General features: G+C 41.5%; 1 protein-coding gene across 1 annotated transcript in view; it reads left to right on the plus strand.

The window, feature by feature from the left end:
• The first annotated feature begins 12,525 nt into the window (after positions 1-12,525).
• The window catches only part of sms (spermine synthase), a 58,026-nt gene continuing 47,265 nt past the window's right edge, over positions 12,526-23,286 (plus strand). Inside the window, 1 exon segment of the mRNA NM_001258422.1 lies at positions 12,526-12,630. Coding sequence (NP_001245351.1) covers positions 12,582-12,630 — 49 coding nt within the window. The 5' untranslated portion in view covers positions 12,526-12,581.

The following is a 23,286-nucleotide window of genomic DNA, read 5'->3' on the forward strand; positions in this document are numbered from 1 at the left end:
GTTTGTCGTAGACCCATGAATGAGGTGTCAAACCGTGCGGCTTATTCGGGAATAGGGTGCTATGAATTTTTTGTGAGGGATGGGCTGTTAATTGCCCCAGCAGGGGGCAATTAACCACCGTTTGTCGTAGACCCATGAATGAGGTGTCAAACCGTGCGGCTTATTCGGGAGTGGGGTGCTATGACTTTTCTGAGGGGTGGGCGGTTAATTGCCCCAGCAGGGGCACGAGTTTTGCCACGGCAATAATAATAACTAGATAGGTACATTTCCTGAAGAAAATGTGAGTGGTGCTTGCCGTGGCAAAACTCATGCCCCTGCTGGGGCAATAAACCGCCCACCCCTCAGAAAAGTCATAGCACCCCATTCCCGAATAATCCGCACAGTTTGACACCTCATTCATAGGTATATGACAAACGGTGGTTAATTGCCCCCTGCTGGGGCAATTAACCGCCCACCCCTCAGGAAAGGCATAGCACCCCATTCCCGAATAAGCCGCACGATTTGACACCTCATTCATGGGTCTACGACAAACGGTGGTTAATTGCTCCCTGCTGGGGCAATTAACCGCCCACCCCTCAGAAAAGGCATAGCACCCCATTCCCGAATAAGCCGCACGATTTGACACCTCATTAATGGGTCTATGAAAAACGGTGCGGGACTCAGTCAAAGTTGGTCTCAATGTTAAGTCTATGGGCGATAATCGCCCACCCCTCAGAAAAGTCATAGCACCCTATTCCCGAATAAGCCGCACAGTTTGACACCTCATTCATGGGTCTACGACAAACGGTGGTTAATTGCCCCCTGCTGGGGCAATTAACCTCCCACCCCTCAGAAAAGTCATAACACCCCATTCCCGAATAAGCCACACAGTTTGACACCTCATTCATGGGTCTACGAAAAACGGTGGTTAATTGCCCCCTGCTGGGGCAATTAACCGCCCACCCCTCAGAAAAGGCAAAGCCCCATTCCTGAATAAGCTGCACGATTTGGCACCTCATTCATGGGTCTACGAAAAACGGTGCGGGACTCAGTCAAAGTTGGTCTCAATGTTAAGTCTATGGGCGGATAATTGCCCCCTGCTGGGGCAATTAACCGCCCACCCCTCAAAAAAGTCATAGCACCCTATTCCAGAATAAGCCGCACAGTTTGACACCTCATTCATGGGTCTACGACAAACGGTGGTTAATTGCCCCCTGCTGGGGCAATTACCCGCCCACCCCTCAGAAAAGGCATAGCACCCCATTCCCGAATAAGCCGCACAGTTTGACACCTCATTCATGGGTATATGACAAACAGTGGTTAATTGCCCTCTGCTGGGGCAATTAACCTCCCACCCCTCAGAAAAGTCATAGCACCCCATTCCCGAATAAGCCACACAGTTTGACACCTCATTCATGGGTCTACGACAAACGGTGGTTAATTGCCCCCTGCTGGGGCAATTAACCGCCCACCCCTCAGAAAAGGCATAGCACCCCATTCCCGAATAAGCTGTACGGTTTGACACCTCATTCATGGGTCTACGAAAAACGGTGCGGGACTCAGTCAAAGTTGGTCTCAATGTTAAGTCTATGGTCGGATAATTGCCCCCTGCTGGGGCAATTAACCGCCCACCCCTCAGAAAAGTCATAGCACCCCACTCCCGAATAAGCCGCACGGTTTGACACCTCATTCATGGGTCTACGACAAACGGTGGTTAATTGCCCCCTGCTGGGGCAATTAACCGCCCACCCCTCAGAAAAGGCATAGCACCCCATTCCCGAATAAGCTGTACGGTTTGACACCTCATTCATGGGTCTACGAAAAACGGTGCGGGACTCAGTCAAAGTTGGTCTCAATGTTAAGTCTATGGGCGGATAATTGCCCCCTGCTGGGGCAATTAACCGCCCACCCCTCAGAAAAGTCATAGCATCCCATTCCAGAATAAGCCGCACAGTTTGACACCTCATTCATGGGTCTACGAAAAACGGTGCGGGACTCAGTCACAGTTGGTCTCAATGTTAAGTCTATGGGCGGATAATTGCCCCCTGCTGGGGCAATTAACCGCCCACCCCTCAGAAAAGTCATAGCACCCCACTCCCGAATAAGCCGCACGGTTTGAAACCTCATTCATGGGTCTACGACAAACGGTGGTTAATTTCCCCCTGCTGGGGCAATTAACCGCCCACCCCTTAGAAAAGCCATAGCACCCCACTCCCGAATAAGCCGCACGGTTTGACACCTCATTCATGGGTCTACGACAAACGGTCTACGACAAACGGTGGTCAATTGCCCCCTTCTGGGGCAATTAACCGCCCACCCCTCAGAAAAGGCATAGCACCCCATTCCAGAATAAGCTGTACGTTTTAACACCTCATTCATGGGTCTATGAAAAACGGTGCGGGACTCAGTCAAAGTTGGTCTCAATGTTAAGTCTATGGTCGGATAATTTCCCCCTGCTGGGGCAATTAACCGCCCACCCCTCAGAAAAGTCATAGCACCCCACTCCCGAATAAGCTGCACGGTTTGACACCTCATTCATGGGTCTACGACAAACGGTGGTTAATTGCCCCCTGCTGGGGCAATTAACCGCCCACCCCTCAGAAAAGGCATAGCACCCCATTCCCGAATAAGCTGTACGGTTTGACACCTCATTCATGGGTCTACGAAAAACGGTGCGGGACTCAGTCAAAGTTGGTCTCAATGTTAAGTCTATGGGCGGATAATTGCCCCCTGCTGGGGCAATTAACCGCCCACCCCTCAGAAAAGTCATAGCACCCCATTCCAGAATAAGCCGCACGGTTTGACACCTCATTCATGGGTCTACGAAAAACGGTGCGGGACTCAGTCAAAGTTGGTCTCAATGTTAAGTCTATGGGCGGATAATTGCCCCCTGCTGGGGCAATTAACTGCCCACCCCTCAGAAAAGTCATTGCACCCCATTCTCGAATTAGCCGCACAGTTTAACACCTCATTCATGGGTCTACGACAAACTAGTTATTTGCCAAAATCCCCATCATAAGTCAATGGGGCAAATTTGGGGACCTCTCTTGCCCCGGGGGTAAAACTTATACCCTTGTATTCATTCCCCCCCAGAGAATGTTGATAAATGGAGGATTCATTTCCCCCTACTATAACAGCCCCCCTAGTTATATAGGGCTTGGGGCAAGCAGCACTGCTCTAACCCTGAGTGTTTCAGTCAGTCGGTTAGGATACACCAACCGCCAATATGCAGAAGACAAGATTACGAAGAAACATGTTACAAGTGGGTGTGGAGTTCGATTCCTGCCCCGTTGGCTTTGGAGTTCGATTCCTACCCCGTAAGGTTTGGAGTTCGAGTCCCGCCCTGGCAGCTGAGCTTCCTTGGGTCTCAAAGCTGATGCCTTAGGTAGGGCATGTATCAGAAATGGTATCAGCATTGAGCCCCATTGATAGAGGCAGACGCACCAAGGGAATTGAACTATGAAGGACCATTGATGGCCACAGGCGCGTCCTGGCCTCCTCCTTTTTGTATTTTCAAGGGCAGCTCATGATTTATTATGCCAGCTATTAACCCTTTTACTGCAAGCTGTTTTGGTCAAAGCGGAACTTGTATTGCCAGACAGTTTTTTAACATTTTGCACTGTTTCACTTTAGGGGCCTTTCCTCTGGCGGACTTTTAGTTTACCCAGGAAAACAATATATCGTTTTTTTCAGAACAACCTAAGCTTTCAAAATATGGTAGAAATTTTGTGTAATTCCAATTCTGTAACAAGATATAGGCTTCTAAATGTCTAAAAATGCAAAAAAAATCTAATTTTCCATAATATAAACACACATACTAGAAACAAAAATGATTTTATGCACGAATATACAATTGATTTGGAAAGTCCCATGTCTCCTGAACGTGCCAATACCAAATATATATAGTTTTATGGAGATTTCTCAAAAACTCCCAGCAGTACATTACCAAATTTCCAAAGCACTGCTCCATAAAGCGGCATACCTTAGATTTCAAGGACAAAATTTCCACTAACAGAAGGTTTATTTTTGGAAAGAACAGATTCTGGGGAATACAGAATAGGCAGAACTGTCTGTCTACTCCAAACTATCAAGTCGCAATGCTTTCCTAAAGTTATTGGTTTTTATCAAAATTTGTGATTTTTTTTAAAAATTGCTTCAAAACTTCCAGTCTATAGTATCTTATCTCCTACAGGTCATAAAGTCACCAAATAAAATACCCTAAATATGAACGCCAGGGGTCCACTGAACAGTTTGATGCCCAATATGTATAGGTTTAGCTAAGTATGTGGCATGTAGGGGCCCCAATGGGAACATACCCGCATATGATGTATCATTTCAGCTCCTGCAAAATCAACACATTTACATCCTTTATGTGGGATAATGCTACAAAAAAAGTACGCTCACCCCAGAAAGCCATATATTTTTGGAAAGTACACATCCCCCCCGAATCTATAATGGGTAAACATTTCTTTTTGCTCCAAAGTACCAAGCTGTAAAGCTTTCCTAAGTTTGCAGATTTATATGACATTTAGAAAATCGCATAAAAATGTTGCAATTTGCCGCATTTATCTCTCACAATTTCTTGATAAAGATCAGATAAAGGCAAATCACCCCAAATAGGAACACCAGAGGCCTACTGAACAGTTTGATGCCCAATATGCATAGATATACCAAAGTCTGCGGTGTGTACTGACCCCAAAATGAAAATAGCGCATAAGGATTTCTCGCCTGCCAGCTCAGCTTTTGCACACAGAGCCCCCTGTCAGTGTATTATGTGCCGAAACTTCCCCTAACTATACACAGACCCCCACAAAACCATATATTTTTGGAAAGTACACATTCTGACAAATCCAACAAGGGTAAAGAGTCCTTTCTACACCAAAGTTCCAATCTGCAAAGCTTTCCTAAAGTTATTGTTTTTTATGGCATTTCAGAAAATCGCCTAAAAATGTTGCAATTTGCCGCATTTATCTCACACAATTTCTTGCGTACAAAGGCAAGTCACCCCAAATAGGAACACCAGAGGCCTACTGAACAGTTTGATGCCCAATATGCATAGATATACCAAAGTCTGCGGTGTGTACTGACCCCAAAATGAAAATAGCGCATAAGGATTTCTCGCCTGCCAGCTCAGCTTTTGCACACAGAGCCCCCTGACAGCGTATTATGTGCAGTTAACCCCCCCCCTATCTATACAAAGAGCCCCAGGAAACCATATATTTTTGGAAAGTACACATTCTGATGAATTCAAAATAGGCAAAGTTATTTTTGTACACCAAAGTTACACCTGGCAAAGCTACGCTAAAAACAGATTAGGAACACTTTTATACAGGGATAAAATGCGATAAAACCACAAAAATTGTGCAAATCAGTGAAACAACAAAATAAGTCACATGACAGTGTAATTAGTGGTCAGAATATCTGATCCAATAGTCACGCTGTCAAAATAAACAGTTTTTGGGTAAAAGAAACTAAAAACAAAGTGGCAAAATTAAAAAAAAAAACAAAACAAAAACCAAACTGTTTGTGTATACATGTGTGTACATGTGTAAAAGTTTTGTTATAATGTGTAAGTGTGTATATGAGTGTAAATAAGTGTATAAAAGTGTGAAAAATGAAAAAAAAACTGCTAAAATGTGTGCTGTAAGTGTGTATAAATGTATGTAAGTGTGTGTGTAAGTGTTTAAATGAAAAAAAAAAAAAAAGTTCTTACCTGTCCTGAAGACCCGATCGCCTCCTCTTCAGTGGGCCGGCCGGCAGGGGGGAAGCAGGAAGCAGCAGACGCAATGCGATCGCGTCTGCTGCTTCCTGGAGGGTCCTGCGAGCGATTGTCTTGCAGGACCCTCATGACAGCCCCCCTGGCACGTTGCCCAGGGGGGCTGTCATGGATAGAAGCTCTCTGCAGCGGCGGCAGAGAGCTGCGCATAAATGCCAACGACGTATGGGACACGTCGTTGGCATTTAAGCCCTTTTACTGCCACGACGTATGCCATAAGTCGTTGGCAGTAAAAGAGTTAAAACACTAGTGCACTTGGTCTGTCTGATGCTGCCATTCCAACCATGGAAAATGGGGGTGTTTTGTAATGTGGGTGTGGTCAGAGGGGCGTGGTCAAAAATATCGCATCACTTAGCGCGGCATATACTTTTGTCCCTCTTTTTAATTTTTAAATGTTGGGAGGTATGGTGAGGTGCAGTGTTGGGTGTCAGTGTTGCCTACAGGGCGTAAGAAACTCACTGGGTTCAGTACAGATACGTTGTCCCAAGTTGTGGAAAGATATATTTCTTAACTATTGATAATGTCTGCTTTATTTATCATTTATACTTGTCCAAAGCTGCTGTCACTGCCTGTGGCCTTAACCTTAATAACTATAAATGAAAAACATGGCTGTAATAATCTCTTATGTATTAAAAGGGATATTGGAGGCATTCTGTGATAAAGGTACAAAGCTGCAGGCCTCGTATATTATAAGGGATAATGTACCCCCTACTGTAAATGATAAGGATATTAGCAGTCACTGAGGGGCTCTGTGACCATATAAAGGCACAAGGCTGCAGGCTGAGTTATACAGGAACTCTGAGTATCACTCATGTATGATAAGGGATAATGTACCCCCTACTGTAAATGATAAGGATATTAGAAGTCACTGAGGGGTTCTGTGCCCATATAAAGGCACAAGGCTGCAGGCTGAGTTATACAGGGAACTCTGAGTATCACTCATGTATGATAAGGGATAATGTACCCCCTACTGTAAATGATAAGGATTTTAGAAGTCACTGAGGGGTTCTGTGCCCATATAAAGCACAAGGCTGCAGGCTGAGTTATACAAATGGCCCTCTCTCAAAACCATCCTAACCACAAAAAAAACCCAGTATAAAATACAGGTACTATTTTATTATTACAGAGAAAAGGGAATCATTTAAGCATGAAATAAACCCAATAGGGCTGTTCTGCCCCCAATAAGGGGTAATTATATCTTAGTTGGGATCAAGTACAGGTACTGTTTTATTATTACAGAGAAAAGGGAATCATTTAACCATTAAATAAACCCAATAGGGCTGTTCTGCCCCAATAAGGGGTAATTATATCTTAGTTGGCATCAAGTACAGGTACTGTTTTATTATTACAGAGAAAAGGGAACTTATTTATTGTCTGGGCCCATTCTTTGCAGGGATCTGGGAACTGTAATAGTTAAATGATTGAGGAAAACAAAATTGCATAATGTGAAAAGAGGAGGGAAAAATGCCAAACTACAGTATTAAAAATATATGATTATGCGCCTGATATACGTTGTACCAACTGGATTTGCCCAGAAACAGCCCAGTGTGTAATTACCCACAGGAGAGACTAGTGCTCTATTTGCTTTTACCAGGGGATCATCTTAATCACTCTTAGCACTTCCCACATTCCAGAAAAAGCTAAGGCTGGAGAAGTTTGGTGTCAAAATGGACCCCCTACTGTGCATGTTCACGTTACTTTCCAGGCACCACCTGCTGTCTAAAAACTGAATAACAGCCTAAGAAGGCTTTTTTTCCCCTGACACAGCAGGGAGATGGCACGAGATAACACAACAGGATAGCCTGTGTTATCTTGTAACTAGTTAAGTTTTGGAAAAACCTGCGCTTCATCTGTATATTCCATCATAGTACAGGTATAGGACCCGTTATCCAGAATGCCCGGGACCCGAAATTTGGATCTCCATAACTTAAGTCTACTAAAAAATCAAGAAAACATTAATTAAACCCAATAGGATTGTTTTGCATCCAGTAAGGATTAATTATATCCTAGCTGGGATCAAGTACAAGTTACTGTTTTATTATTACAGAGAAAAAGGAAATCAGTTTCAAAATTCTGAATTATTTGATTAAAATGGAGATGGGCATTCCGTAATTCGGAGCTTTCTGGATAAGGGATCGCAAACCTGTACCTGCAAAATTTCTGGATTAGAAAAAATTGTCGTAGCTACGAGGAAGATAACCATGTCTTCTTTTTCACAAGGATTTTTCAAAATTGTTAATAATAGCAGAAAAATGTTAGAACTGTACTTAACTTGTTTGTTTTTTATCATAGTTTATCACAGCCAGTAAAGAGTAAATCTTTATTTACAAGTCACTTCCACATACTAACAGACTGATTTTTGTCTTTAGTGTGGGACAAAATCTTCTTACCCCCTTTAAATATCCACTTTCAAAAATTACCTAAAGCGACAGTCTGTGGTATAAGGGCTTAGTATACAATATATTTGTGCATTTCAGCCATGATGAAAGTGAAGATATCATGAGTGTTTGTGTTGTACACAGAGCTTGCTAGAGGGAGATGCTTCAGGGCAAATAAAGAGCATCAGCCACAAAAAAAACGGAGACACATTGCCAAAACCTGCAAGAGTGTCGACTGTCAGGAGCGCTCTGCTTTGTGCATGTGTCCAAGTTGGTGGCGCCTATAGGACATCGGTGTGCCGTGTAGTGACGTATTTGCACATGACGTCATTGAGCTTGGCACGAAATTCAAATTTAAAAGCCCGCTCAGGTTCAATACCCGTATATAGGACTTCTTCATTTTTGGAATGATTTGCCAGTTTTGACCCTTTGTATGATTCTGTTTCTGCTGATTGGCGCCTGAATACCGACTAGAGACTCTCATTAACCCTTTGGATATCATGCTTTGGACTTTCTGTATCTCCTGTACCCAGGCTTCTTCCTTGGTCCTTACTCCAATCCCGGCTGGTGCCAAGCAGGCCCTAACAGTAGACATAGAGAAGAGGGAAATACCAAGATGCTTGGCAAAGGCAGAGTCCTTAAAATGAGAACTGCAGAATCAAGGAAGGCTCGAAAGTTAACTATTCTGAAAACTGGCTGGAACTGCTCATGAAGCAGGAATCTGTGGGACTTCTTTTGGGGAGAAGGTTCGATGCTGCCCATATAATACTCCCCAAGGGAGCAGCAGGGCTCTGGAGCAGGCGTCTTTGCAATTGGGGAGCCAGTATGGGCTGGAACTTCTTGGCACACTCTATCTCTGCTTGGTGATCTCTAAGGCAGGTATCAATCTTAATACTGAGAGAAATCAAATCATCAAGCTGTTCAAGAAGCTCTCTAGAGACTAGGTCATCTTTTAACTTGTCAAACAGCCGCTGCCAATAAGCAGCCACGTATGCCTCGTTGTTCCAGGCAGCCTCTGCAGCCAGAGTACAAAATTTAATGGCATTCTGGCTAGCACTGCAGCCTGCTTGGCGGATCTGCATGAGGCATGAATAGCCAGAAGACAGTGCAGAAGGTCTGGAGGAAGGCTTTGGCTTCATTTATGAGGGGAGAATTATTTTCCCAGAGAGGAGATGCCCATTCCAGTGCTTTGTCCTCCAGCATGGAGATGATGTATTCCACCTTAGCTCGTTCAGGAGCAAAATTAGAAGGTTGCAGTTTTGTAAACTGTATGAGGCACTATTTTACAAAACCCCCACAGGACTGTGGACCCCTGTTGTAGTGTGGAGGTGGCGGAATGCAGGGTTCTTTAGATGTCTCTGGGGGGAAGGGTGGTGGATTTTAGGGTCCATGGCCGAGTATACTGTCAGGGCCTAGCGGCTTACAGGTTCGAGTTGGAACTAAGGAGAAAGCTGGTGCACAGACTAGGCAGGAAATAATCCAGTTTGCGGTATTCAAGGGGTTAAGAGAGTCAGTGGTAGTCAGGAGTCAATCAGAACTCATGGCAGTGCCAGAGAAGGAAGACGTACAATCGGCCGCTCCTCACAGCAGCCAATTAGATGTGTGCTTTTAAAGGGGACCTGTCACCCTAAGAAAAAACTCCAAATTCTTTTCTATCATGTTAGTTGAGCAAAATAAACCTTATTTACACTATAGAGATAGTATAAATCTGGTTTCCTTCAGTCTTGGAACTATTCAATCACAGCAAGCAGGCAGCTGCCATTTTGTGGACACTGTTAGTAAGGCAAGCTTTGCATCACACCAAAATCTTGTTGGAGGACCAGATGCCCATACCCATGCACTGGCTACATAATTAGGTGATGTGAAGTGCAGTGACATCTAGGAAGTGCTGAATGGAAAACTAAAGGTATAGAGGCGGGGCAGGCAATATATGATGACAGCTGGGATTTTTAAATGCCTTTATAATGGGTATGGATGTGTTATTTAAAAAAAGGAATTTGGGTTTCATGTTTAATTTGAAAATGACTTTTATTATTCAGCTTTTTATGTCTGGGTGACAGGTCCGCTTTAAGCAGGTGAACAGTAAATGCTACCTGCTGATCAGCTGCTTTAGGTGATAAGCACCTATTAGTACATAAAAATAAGATTAATAATGGGGTTCTATGAAAGCTCTTACTGCATAGTCTAAACTTCCAGCAGAGGATTCCCATTCACAGAGTATAAAGAGGGACAAAATTGTCTTTTTCCCTTTAAAGGAATCCTTTTCAGAGATTATCTAAAGACACAGTCGAACTGAAATCACTTACGTGTATAAGGGATTATTCACAACCATAAGTACAGTATATAAAGTATTTTTTACCGCAATGCACCTTTTTTTTTTTAAAAAAAAACAAAACAAAACAAATTCCAGTGTAATTGTGGCCGCATGTGAAAGTTATGCCTCAGGATAAGTAGCATCCTGATATTACCAATACAAAAAACTTTAACATAATATCCAGAAACTTTATTTGTCTTGGGTCCTTCTCATGGGATCATTCCAAATGAACTGATCATTTATGGGCCATGAGATCTTTCACAACCGGTCTTACATATTTTAATTTTTTTTTTTTTAAAAAAAAGCTATTGTTTCTCCAACCAGAGTGCCGGCCCTTTAAGGGGATTCCACAAGATGCTCTCGCATGTAAGTAGATACACATTGCATGTAACTGCACACTTTGTATTGATGAGAAGCTTGTTGCAACTTTGTCCCCCCCCCCCCAGCAGCCGATCTGCAGAACAATGGGAAAGGAGCAAGATAGCAGCTCCCAGTAGATATCAGAATAGCACTTAATATTAAGAAATCTAAGTCAGGCTTGGGACTCCTTCAGTTACATGAGAGTAGGAGAAACAATAGGTTACCTGAAAGCAGTTCTAATGTGTAGCGCTGGCTCCTTCTGAAAGCTCAGACTCAGGCACAATGCACTGAGATGGCGCCTACACACCAATATTACAACTAAAAAAATTACATTTGTTGGTTCAAGAAAAATTTAAATGGTAGAGTGAATTATTTGCTATGTAAACAGTGTAATTTAGAAATAAAAAGTACACCATAAAAATGACTCTCTTTAAACTTTTTCTTTTCTTACCTGATTGGATCTTTAGGCAAGGGCATATTGCCACTGATTCCTCAAGCAGAGTTGTTTTTGCCAAAACTTATTGTGATATGACGTATTGTAGGTTGGGAACACACTCTTGGGTTCCAAAAACTTACGGGCAGTATTTGTTAACACTGGAGACAAACATCACTGGTGATGTAACCCATAGCAACTAATCAGATCTTTGCCTTTGTTTTCTTGTTTGTAGGTGACTGTTAAAATTTAATTGCTGATTGGTTGCTACGGGCAACATCACTGGTGATGTTTGTCTCCAGTGTTAATAAATACTTATAGTTTTGCATTTCATCTATGGGCAAGATAAAGATATGAACAGTGGCTGTGTTGTGCCCTGGGGTTGCTAGAGGTCAAGGGCAAATAGAAGAAGGAATGCAGTTACAGGTGCTGACAATTAGGATTATTTAGACCAGAAATTCTGGTTTAAGAACACTTTATAATGGTACCAATGATGTGCATGGCTAAATGATCCAGCTTGACAGTACTGTAATTAGTAATAAAAGTTACAGCCGACCCTAACCAGCCAGAGCTGTGTTTGAGCTCTCCCTTCCCAATTATTATCTGAATAAATATTATGAGCTGTGGAGGCCTATTTACTGTGGGTGCTATATACATGTAGAGGCACTGTTTGAACAGCATACCACTTGTGTGTAAATCTTCTGGAAGATGTCACTTCCAAGACAAGATGGGCTTTATTTAAGTTGGCAATTAACATTTGGGCTACACTTTGATGGCACACAACAGGCCAACGTTTGAAGGCAGCAGGCAATTGGGAATTACTATATAATATTTACATGGCACCCTGGTAGCCACTGGGTCTGCTGTCTTAACTTCTACCCCTTTCTGTCAAATACAGAATTTCCCAAAAAGCTTGGATTCCTGCCAGGGGACATTTTTCCCCAAAGGGAACTTGGATACACACTATGCACCATGCCTACTCGGTAGTCAGTATCGGTTGTGTATTTTATTCGCCATGATAATAATGTATATTGGGGACACTAGCCAGTTTAGGCCACTGTATGTGAGAGAGTGACAGGGAGCAATAGTGCCATTATAGAGAGGACTGGTTTGCCAGCAGCGCTGCTTGCTCCTCCCTCCTCAGTGCTTGTTGCAGAGCTGAATGAATTAGAGCCTATGCAGGCCGGGCGGGCTGCACTTCCTCCCCTCGGCTCTAAAAGCCCGGAGCACTGGTCTGGCCCCATCACTCGCAGCACAGTCTGTCTGTGACAAGCAGCGCACCCACAGGGCAGTGCAGCAGCAGCAGCGGCCGCCTCCCCCAGGCATGGCACAGGGCTCACTATGGCAGCAGTGCAACAGAATACCCTTGACTTCCAGCTCAGTGTCACAGGTAACGTGGGGCGAGGGGTCACTGGGGTGCAGTGAGGCGCTGGGGAGGGCGGGGGCACTAGCAGTGCGGCAGGAGCATGTTGTGCCAGTATTGTGTAGCTTCTGCTGCCCCGGTACAAATCCACTGCTTTGTTTGTGTAGGTTCACGAGTGGCAAAGACGTGCAGGCGGGTGAGGAATTGGTTTCCCCACTTCTTCTCTGTAAGGCAAGGCCTTCCCAACAGGCACAGTCTCAACTCGGGGGGTAAACGTATAGTTCTCGGCGTTATTTTCTTGTGGTTTCTTCATTTTAATTGTGCATAAAAATGAAGGAATGTTCCGTTGGTAGCACATGCCCGGGCCCAATGACAGCTCTGCAGGAGTCACGGATTCTCACTGCAGACCTGGGAGATTTATTAGGCTTAGCTTGTTTGATCTCGCCGCCCGCACGACCTTTGTGCTTTCGGGCTGCAGATGCACAGTGGGGCTTATTATTATTATTGTGTGACAAGTACTGCCGCCCCCCCCCCCCCTTATGTTTATATACTGCAATGCCGCATATAGCTATATGTACTGAAATAAATCTGTATTTATAGCTCTTTATATAACGACCCCTGGGGTCATGTGTGCTCTGATAAGAGGGCAACTTTCTTACCTCAGCCGTGTATGCTGCAGTGCTCTGGGCATCTATCCATGCAATACAGTATATGGGTGTACAACAGTGCGTTATATATCTCAGTGAATCAATGACATATTGTTCATATCCTTATTTGCACATAAATATGCACTTCATAGGCAAGTATGGCACAGTTAGCATCGTTACATTGTCATAATCTCTTCATTTATGACTTCCGTACAGTAGGCCCTGTTAACCAAACAGCATATTAACATTACTACATACAGTCATATGAAAGTTTGGGAACCCCTCTTAATTCTTTGGAGTTTTGTTTATCATTGGCTGAGCTTTCAATGTAGCAACTTCCTTTTAATATATAACATGCCTTATGGAAACAGTAGTATTTCAGCAGTGACATAACGTTTATAAGATTAGCAGTAAATATGCATCATAACAATATTAGACAGGTGCATAAATATGGGCACGCCAACAGAGATATTACATCAATACTTAGTTGAGCATCCTTTTGCCTCTAGACGCCTCCAACAGCCTTTGATGGCAGTATTTTTGACCATTCGGCCATACAAAATCTCTCCAGTTCAGTTAAATTAGATGGCTGCTGAGCATGGACAGACTGCTTCAAATCATCCCATAGATTTTCGATGATATTCAAGTCAGGGGACTTTGACGCCCATTTCAGAATATGATATTTCTCCCTCTGCATAAATAACTTTGTAGATTTCCAACTATGTTTAGGGTCATTGGGGCCAATTCACTAAAGATCCTTAATGCTTATTGCATAGTTTTTTGCGTTTAAAAGCATGCGATAAATAAGCACCGATTCATCAAAGTAATTTAGCATGCATTAACACTCATATCGCATGCATAAAAAAGTGCATTTTCGCAAAGCGTTATTTCCATTACATTGCAATAATTATCGAATAGAAATAATACTAACACATGGTTCACAAACACATATGAAGCGTGAAATATCGCCGTAATCTGTGCTAATATTAACACCTACTTGGGGTAGGCGATACTCAAAAAACATTGCTGTTCGTGAGCGTTTGGCAAGACAAGATGGAGTTTGCAGTCGGATTTTTGTTGGCTCATGAAGAAGAGGATCAAGTATGTGATTGCCCTAGAGTGATGCTTCCTAGAGTTTTCAGGGAAATGGTAATTTTCATAACGCTAGTTTTCAGAAAGTAATGGTTACGTGCGTAATAGCGTGCGCTAATATTGCATGCAGCAAAATATATCGCACGCGACGGAAAATAACACTTGAAAAGCTGTCATTGCCAGATAAATAACGACAAGAACATCGCTTCTTAATTAAGTTATAATATTTTTAAGGCATGCTATAAATATCACTCGTTTTTTCGACCTTTAGTGAATCGGCCCCATTGTCTCGTCCTGAAGAATTTGTTGATATTGTGTTGAATTCATCCGACCCTCAACTCTAACAAGGGCTGCAGTCCCTTAACAAGCCACACAGCCCCACAGCATGATGGAACCTCCACCAAATTTGACAGTAGATAGCAGGTGTTTTTCTTAGAATGCGGTGTTCTTCTTCCACCATGCGAAGTGCTTTTTGTTATGACCAAATAACTCAGTTTTTGTCTCATCAGTCCAAAGCACTTTGTTCCAGAATGACTGTGGCTTGTCTAAATGAGCTTTTGCCTACAGCAAGTGACTGTGGCGTGAGTGCAGTGAGTGTGGCTTCTTTCTCATCACCCTGCCATACAGATGTTCAGCAAATTGTGCTGAATTGTAGAATGATGTACAGATGCACCATCTGCAGCAAGATGTTCTTGCAGGTCTTTGGAGGGGATCTTTGGGTTGTCTGTAACCCTTCTCACAATCCTCCACATATGCCGCTCCTGTATTTTTCTTTGCCTGCCAGACCTGGGATTTACAGCAACTGAGCCTGTGGCCTTCCATTTCCAGATTCCATTCCTTACAACTGAAACTGACAGTTTAAACCTCTGAGATAGCTTTTTGTAGCTTTCCCCTAAACCATGATACGGAACAATCTTTGTTTTCAGATCTTTTGAGAGTTGCTTTGAGGATGCCATGCTGTCACTTTTCAGAGGAGAGTCAAACATATGCACAACTTGCAATTGGCCACCTTAATTACCTTTTCTCATGATTGGACACACCTGCCTATGAAGTTCAAGGCGTAACGAAATCAGTATTGAGCAGTTAAGCTAATGTCAGACCAGGCATATGGTGTATATTTTTGGCAAGCTGAAAAACGCTTGCCGAAAATACAGCCATACGCTTTCTACCTGTGCCTGCACCCATATGGCGTTATTTTCTGCAATGGCTTTTCAGCTTGCCGAAAATATAAACCATACGCCAGGTCTGATATTAGCCTTACATGCATTCAATTTAGCAAAATTACAAGGGTACTTTTTCATATGACTGTAGTAAGCTTTATTTACATAGTGAGCTATAGTTTGACATTTTCTGTTAATAAATAATGATTAATGATCTGCATTTATTTACATTGCATATAAGGACTAATATACCTCTGCTACTATACAAATGGGTATTATGGCAACTGGGAGTACTGAGCAATGTGGGCAATTGTCTAGAAAGATTGTGGGGAGAGTATCATGCGTGAATTATATCCCAGTTTAGCCGAGGTGCCACTGTTTCACCATGGGTTATGGGAATTGGGCAGTTTTTTTTCCCCCAGAGAGTTTCTGAAGAACTTGCACCTAAGGCTGCTGCATGTAAATTGTGCTTTGGTATTTGATTTGGAATGTATGAGCAATGTTTTCCCAGAAAGGTAGATTTCTCTGTCAGCTTCAACACTTCTGCAACATGTACCTAATTGCAGACGCCTCAAGACATCTTGTTCAATCTAATTGGCTCACAGAGGTGTCTTTGCTTTTACTGTCCACAGTATTCAAAGATCCAAAGCTTTCTGGCAAAATTCTCAGGTCAATAGAGAAGAAAGCTTTTTATTTGTTTTGATCTGCTTCCCTTTACATTTAAAAAAAATATTATTGTTATTATTCAAATGCCAACATATTCCTCAGCCCTACTCAATAAATGGGTGTATACATTAAACAAAAAGCCCAAAAGAGCTTACAATCTTGGTTTAGTTATTGTGGTGTATTTTATTAAAATTACAGGAAGGCTGCCTCCCATACAGTTCATTTTAAGCAAATAATTATTTTAAAAATTATTTCATTTTTTTCTGTAGCAATAAAGCAGTACCTTGAACATGAAGGCAACTAAGCTGCAGGCATTCATACTGTGGCAAAACAATCCTATTGGGTTTATTTAAAGTTTATGGAGATTCAGCTTACAGAAAGATTCATTATACAGAAAATCCCAGGCCCCAAACCTTATGGATATTAGACCCTATACCTGTAACACATATTTATAAAGTACCTACATGATAATACAGAAACAAAGCATGTTTTCTTTTAAGAAGTGACAGGTTCTGCATCTCCCTCTTATGGCATCTATATCTGGTCATTCGTATAGTATCCCACCTTTAGGGCCATTGGCCTTGTTTGGTCACCGTGAGATGGGGAAGATTAAAAACAAATGTTATTATTTGTCTGAACCTTGATGACTTAACATTGGTAAGTACCCTGTGGACCCCAAAGTTATTTTGCAGGGTAAAGGGATTGGTTTTACTCCTTCTCAGAAAGTTGTGCCTTTGTAAACAAGGAAGTTCAATTCTAAACCCTAAAGTAATACTAACACTGTACTGTTGTACACAGGAACACTGTAGTAAACTTTTTTAATTTTCATTTGGGTGATCTTCCTAAGTCACAATATATTATATCTCTTTAATAGGCAAGAGCCATGAATATCCTGTAAATTATATCCTTATAAATGGTGCATAGTTACATCGTTATAAATTGTGCTCAGTGATGTCATTTTTGTCACATGACTTACTGAAACTTGTGTATTGTAATAAATAATACACCCCCTGTTGAGATATATGAGTATATTAGAGTCACCTCAGATTCCTATAACCTGTATAAAAGCACTTGATCTTCAGCATTGCACGTATATATGGATATTAAACCCCTTGCTGACTTATAATAATACATAATAGTACATTATTTCCTATATATTATATATCAAGATAAATTCTGGCCCTCCTGGCAGTCCCACTGTTACCGCTTTATGTGCAGCAAGGGGGATACACAAGCACCCAGTAGTATGTCTTACCATTGTAAACATTAGAGCAGGGATCCCTAACCTTTTTTACACGTGAGCAACACAAGCATGTAAAATCTTTTTGGGTTTCCAAATAAGGGCTGTGATTGGCAATTTGGTAGCCCATATATGGACTGGAAGCCTACACGAGGCTCTGTTTGGCAGTACACATGGTTTTTATGCAACCAAAACTTGCCTCCAGGCCAGGAACTTAAAAATAAGCACCTGCTTTAAGTCCACTGGGAGCAACATCCAAGGGATTGGTGAGCAACATGTTGCTTGTGAGCCACTGGTTGGGGATTACTGCATTGGAGCATCACTTAGTTGTGACAGTAAAGATATTGGCCACCAATTCTGCCTGGTCAGCCACTGACCATGGAGCCATATTGTTACAAGACACAAAATTAAAAATACTAAAAGTACATTTCAAAATGTTCCTCTTAATCACTTATACTGGCAAGTTATAAAACACCCCTATCCGCCTTCCACTCTAACAGCCTAACATGGCTGGTAACTTTCCAGCAAGCTGCTATTTGTGCTACAATTAAAGGGAATAGGCAGAGTGAAAACATTCATAGAAAAGAGTGGGTGGGTAGTTAAAAGGGGAGTGCACCTTTAAGTTGACTTTTAGTATGATGTAGACAGTTATATTCTGAGACCATTTGCAATTGATCTTTTTTTTCAGTTATTCAGCTTTTGCCTAACAGCTTTCAACTTTTGTATTTCAGTGGTTGCTAGAGTCTTATTTGTCCTAGCAACCAGGCATTTGTTTGAATGAGAGGCTGGAATATTAATAAGAGAGGACGTGAATAGGTAGTAAAATAAGCAAAGGTAACAATAACAATACAATTGGAGCATCAGAAAAACTATAAAATATAAATAATAAAGACCAGTTGCAAGGTTGATAGGAATTGGACATTCTGCCAAATACTAAAAGTTACCTTAAAGGTGAAGCACCCCTTTAAAGCTTCTTGGCTTTCGAATCATCATTGCACTTTCTGGCATTAGTGGGAGAACCAAGGAAATGAGCTGCAACATATTTGCAGGAATTATGGTGGCCTGGAAAGGAAATGTGAATTTTTACCCCATTTTCCAGTTAGCTACTAATTTAATGAGCCCCAGTAGGAGTAAGTCAGGCTGAATAGGCAACAATAGTGAGAGCTAGTTTGGCCAACAGAAACTCTTGGCATGGGAATTTTGCTTACAACTATCTGAGAAAATGTGCAAGCAGTATGCCTAATAGCCAGGAAAAGTGAGTGGAGAGAAAAGAAGACCATTCGAGAAACAGAAGGTAAAATAAAGAAAATGGTATAAAGAAGAGGAGAAATTGAAACAGTAATGGAGATAAAAGAAAGGGACGGTAGAAAAAGGATCGATTAAAAGGAAGTGAAAGGGACACAGAAGAGGAGAACATACGTAGAATAAAGGGAAACCGAGAATGGCAAAAGCAACAAATAACAGTAGTAGTTAGTTCTACCTGTTCAGTTCATGGGTCATTACTGCTTTATATTACAGCAAAACTTGTTGAGTACGAAACTACATTCTATTAGGACATTTACTGGAGATTGAGTTGTTTATGTCTGTACATGATTGGTGCATTTATCCCACAATGATTTAAGTGCTTGTTGGTTTTGGTAATAGATTTTCATTTTCTTTGTATGTAAACTGACATTTCCTGGGCATCTTGTTGATAATAAATACAGAATGGGAGAGTAGTGGAATGTAAATAGAGTTGCAGTCCTGCTGAACACTATTTGGCTTGGCTTATGGCTCAAGCAAAGATCCTGTGTTGATTGCTTAGTCATTTCTCCAAGACAGCAACACATGAAAACCATCTGTTTTATTATAAATATCATTTTTGGACAATGTTAGAGGTAATGCTGATATTGTAGCAGGTCAGCATAAATTTCATTTTGTATTTGTCCTCTGTTTTGAAACTTTACTGTGCCATTTATGTCTCTTTATACACAGAAATGCCAGAAGTGTACTTTTTTTCTTTCTTGAAAAAAATGAGAGTGCTGGTCTTGTAACTAAATATAATTCTGTAATCATAGCAATGACGTGCTGACTTATCTTGGTTACTTAGAGCAAAAAGACAATGTTAGACCAAATATATTTGTTTAGTTGGTGGGTGGCCACACCAGGCCCATATTCTTTCCTTTGGCTAGGGGATCTTTAGGTTTATATTCACTTTGACTTTGTGGGATCATTGTGCCTGCTGAAGAAAGCAGCCCCCACGGCATGATGCTACAACCACAGACATTAGAATTAGGCCATTCATTTTAAAGAAACAGTAACATCAAAAAATGAAAGTGTACCAAAGTAATTAATATATTATGTATTGTTGCCCTGCACTATAAGAGTTTGCTTCAGAAACCGTATTGTAGTTTATATAAACAAAGCTGCTGTGTAGCCATGAGGGTAGCTTTTCAAATTGTAAAAAAGGAGAAAAGGCACAGGTTACATAGCAGAAAACAGATAACATGTGTAGTTACCCATCGTATTCTACAGAGCTTATCTGTTATTTGCTATGTAACTTTTCTCTTTTTGTCCAGCTTAAGGGCCGTGCCATCCCACTGTCGAAAATGTAAATTGCCAGTGGGATGGCACACGAGGCGCGGCGATTTGTGGAAATCGTAGAAGTTGCCTCTCGCGGTGCCGCCGCGCATGCCATCCCACCGGAGATTTACATTCTCGCTGGTGGGATGGCATTTTGGGGAGATAAGTCGCAGGCCACAGCCCTAAGTGGCTGCCCCCATGGCTACACAGCAGCTTTATTTATATAAACTATAGTAGGGTTTCTAAAACAAACACCCAACTTTTACCAGTGCAGGTCAGCCGGAAATTATATTTTAATTACTTTAAAACACATTTCATTTTTTGGTGTTACTGTTCCTTTAAACCAACTTTTTACCCCACCCCCACATTTTTTCTTGCTTCAGATGTTTTTCTCATACTTTATGTGACCTTCATAAGGGACCCAAATGTACTGTATTTGAATTTTGTTTTCGAATTACAGAATTCCAAAGACTCCAGTAGCCGATCGCTAAATCTCACTACTAGAATAAGGAACTGAATAAGGAACTAATGTAACTGAAAATGTGCCCACTTTTAGTGCTACACAATGTGCTTATGCTTATCACATGAGATTCAGCACTCCGAATGAGTAAATTGAGGTTGGGCCCCCTTTGAGCACTGGGTGTGTATCCCAAGCATATGACAATTGTATAATCTCATCATCCTGCAGCTTCATTTATTATCCTTCTTGTGCAGAGCAGATGATAATTCATACATAAAAAGCAGTGTATATACTGTGCATTTAGTACAATTCTTGATATTTGTATGCTACCTTGTTGCTATATGTAACCCACAAGGCCATGCAGTCTCTACACAGATAGCCATGTATTAGATTCTTGGGTGAAGATGAATATTTCATGAAGCTGAGCATTGCAGCTCTTCAGCTTTTGGAAACCAAAGAGGATACTATGTCTGGAATATTCAGTTCCTCTACATGACATTAGATCCTATTGATTTTGGTTCAGCAAGCATGTGGCTATAAATACAATCATGCAGTAAGGGAGAGCTGAGTTGGCCTTTGGGCAAAGGCAGTAGTGGCATTAGTCAGTGAGCATGAATGCTGAAATTGCAGTGTGTACCAATCATAAGTAATCTTTTGGGTATGTAAGGTACAAAGTCCTATAAATGCTTTACAGGGTGATTAAAAGACATGTGGATGGGGGGGAAGGAATCTCAGCTGCTTCTCGTAACATGGAGAATTTGGCCCATTTAACAATTTACAATGAAGGATTGCCGTCATTCTGAACACAGTGAACTAGCAGGAGGAAAAGGACTAGTTTGTGTCATTTTTCAATCCATATTCAGATTTTAATTTGATTTTGTAAGAATCTGCAAGTATATAATGCAGGTGCTTTTCTTTTATCTATAACACGTGTTTAGCCATCCTGACGGATGTTGTATCAACTCTATACATTTTGAGTGGTTCTTCGAAAGTAAGAGAAACATACACCCATGATTGAGAGATGAAGTTATTGCTCCAAAATTTAGCATAGTAATAAGGGTATTTCATCAGAGCAATTCTGACTGCTTCCAATGATATAAATATATCTGCAGAGATAAAAAGGGCTCTGTGAGCAGAACAACTTATGCTAATGTGTTTTCCTGAGGCAAGAGCCAGCCTATAAATAGAAATAATATATACTCTCCCCATACAAGTGGATTTTGGCTATGGACTTATATTACTTCTCTTTCATGTTGTTGTTAATTATTTATTTACACATCCAGGCCAGACAACTGAATGAGTAACAGAATGCTGTAACAAGACATCCAGTGAATGTGTCATAATTATATTATCCAGAATTCTAAAATATGTATGTATATGTATCTCTTGAAATCTGTTATTTGGAAACCCATTATCCAGAAAGATCTGAATTACAGGAAAGCCATTTCCATAGATTACACTTAAAATTTTCAAAAATGATTTCCTTTTTCTCTTTAATAATAAAACAGTACCTTGTACTTGATCCTAACTAAGATGTAATTAATCCTTATTTGTGGCAAAACAACCCTACTAGGTTTAATTAATGTTTAAATGATTTTTAGTAGACTTAAAGTTTGGTGATTTGAATTACAGAAAGATCCCTTATACGGGCATTCTGGATAACAGGTCTGTAATAGTATTTTAGGTGTAGAGCCACACTTGGCTAAGAAGCACATGCTAAGAAACAGCATCCACTCCCATCTGCGCTTGCGATACTTTGGCCTGGATGCAGACACATGGAGCAGGTTTTGATATGGAAATGCATACTCATGGGTTTCGGTGCCAAAATCCACTCTGTATCTGCACTCGATGAAGTCGATGCAGTGCTTTTGGGTGCAGACGCAGGAGAGTGAATGCCAGCAAATCGTGCAGGCCAAGAATCATCCCCTTGTGGCTTTAGCCTTAAAGAAAAAGGAAGGTCTTGCTACAACTTTTTTTTTATATATATGTAAAGCATATTTAGTTTGTCTATAATTCTGCATTGTCTACTGAAAGAACTGAGCAAGCCCAGACTGACAATCTGTGGATTGTGGCAAATGCCAGAGGGGCTGCTGTAAGATGCCATAGGCTGGTGGGGGACTGTTTGTGCCTCTGTGTACTTGAAATGCTAAGGCCTGTTTTATATCCCAGTCCAAGCCTAGAACTGAGAACCTGTAGCTCAGCTTCCTCTCCTCCATTGTAAGTGATGGTCCAGGGCCGTCGGATGCGCAGTTCAGTCAACAGCCTTCTAATAAACCTTTTTTACCTATATAAGATTCTTAGTTACAGAAAAAATCTCTAGGCATGCACATCATCGACAAGTGCTTGGAGTAAGAGAACAGGTTCTGGCTAAAGATGGCAACCACAAACTATGGAGAATCAAAAGTGGTTCAGTGGGGGAATATTTTAAGTAAGTTTGAGAATTAGGAAAAAAAAATTTAGATGTTCAGTTCTGGGATTATCACTGGAGTTTTGTATTACTGTTTATCCTCCTTCGGCAGCCAAAAGCTATTAGCAGCTAATATCAGCTCTAACTATCCTTGTGGAACCACTACAAAGACCAAATAATGTGGCTTCTCTCTGTTAGCTTTAGACTGATATAATTGGTGCTTTCTGCATACATGACTTTATATTGGCTGCTGCAAATGTTGGCTTTGCTTTACTAATGTGTACGTTTGTTGTGGATACAGTTTGTTTTTCCTTTCAAAGTCGATTGTATGTTTAAATGCAAAAATCTAAAACTAACATTCAAACTGAAATTGGAGGGTGTTCTGAACATGAAATCTCCCATGCTGTGCCCATTGGTTGGATTGGCTCTCTAAGCTACCATGCTGTGTC

Source organism: Xenopus tropicalis, chromosome 2 (genome assembly GCF_000004195.4).
Source record: "Xenopus tropicalis strain Nigerian chromosome 2, UCB_Xtro_10.0, whole genome shotgun sequence".
Classification (NCBI taxonomy): Eukaryota; Metazoa; Chordata; class Amphibia; order Anura; family Pipidae; genus Xenopus; species Xenopus tropicalis.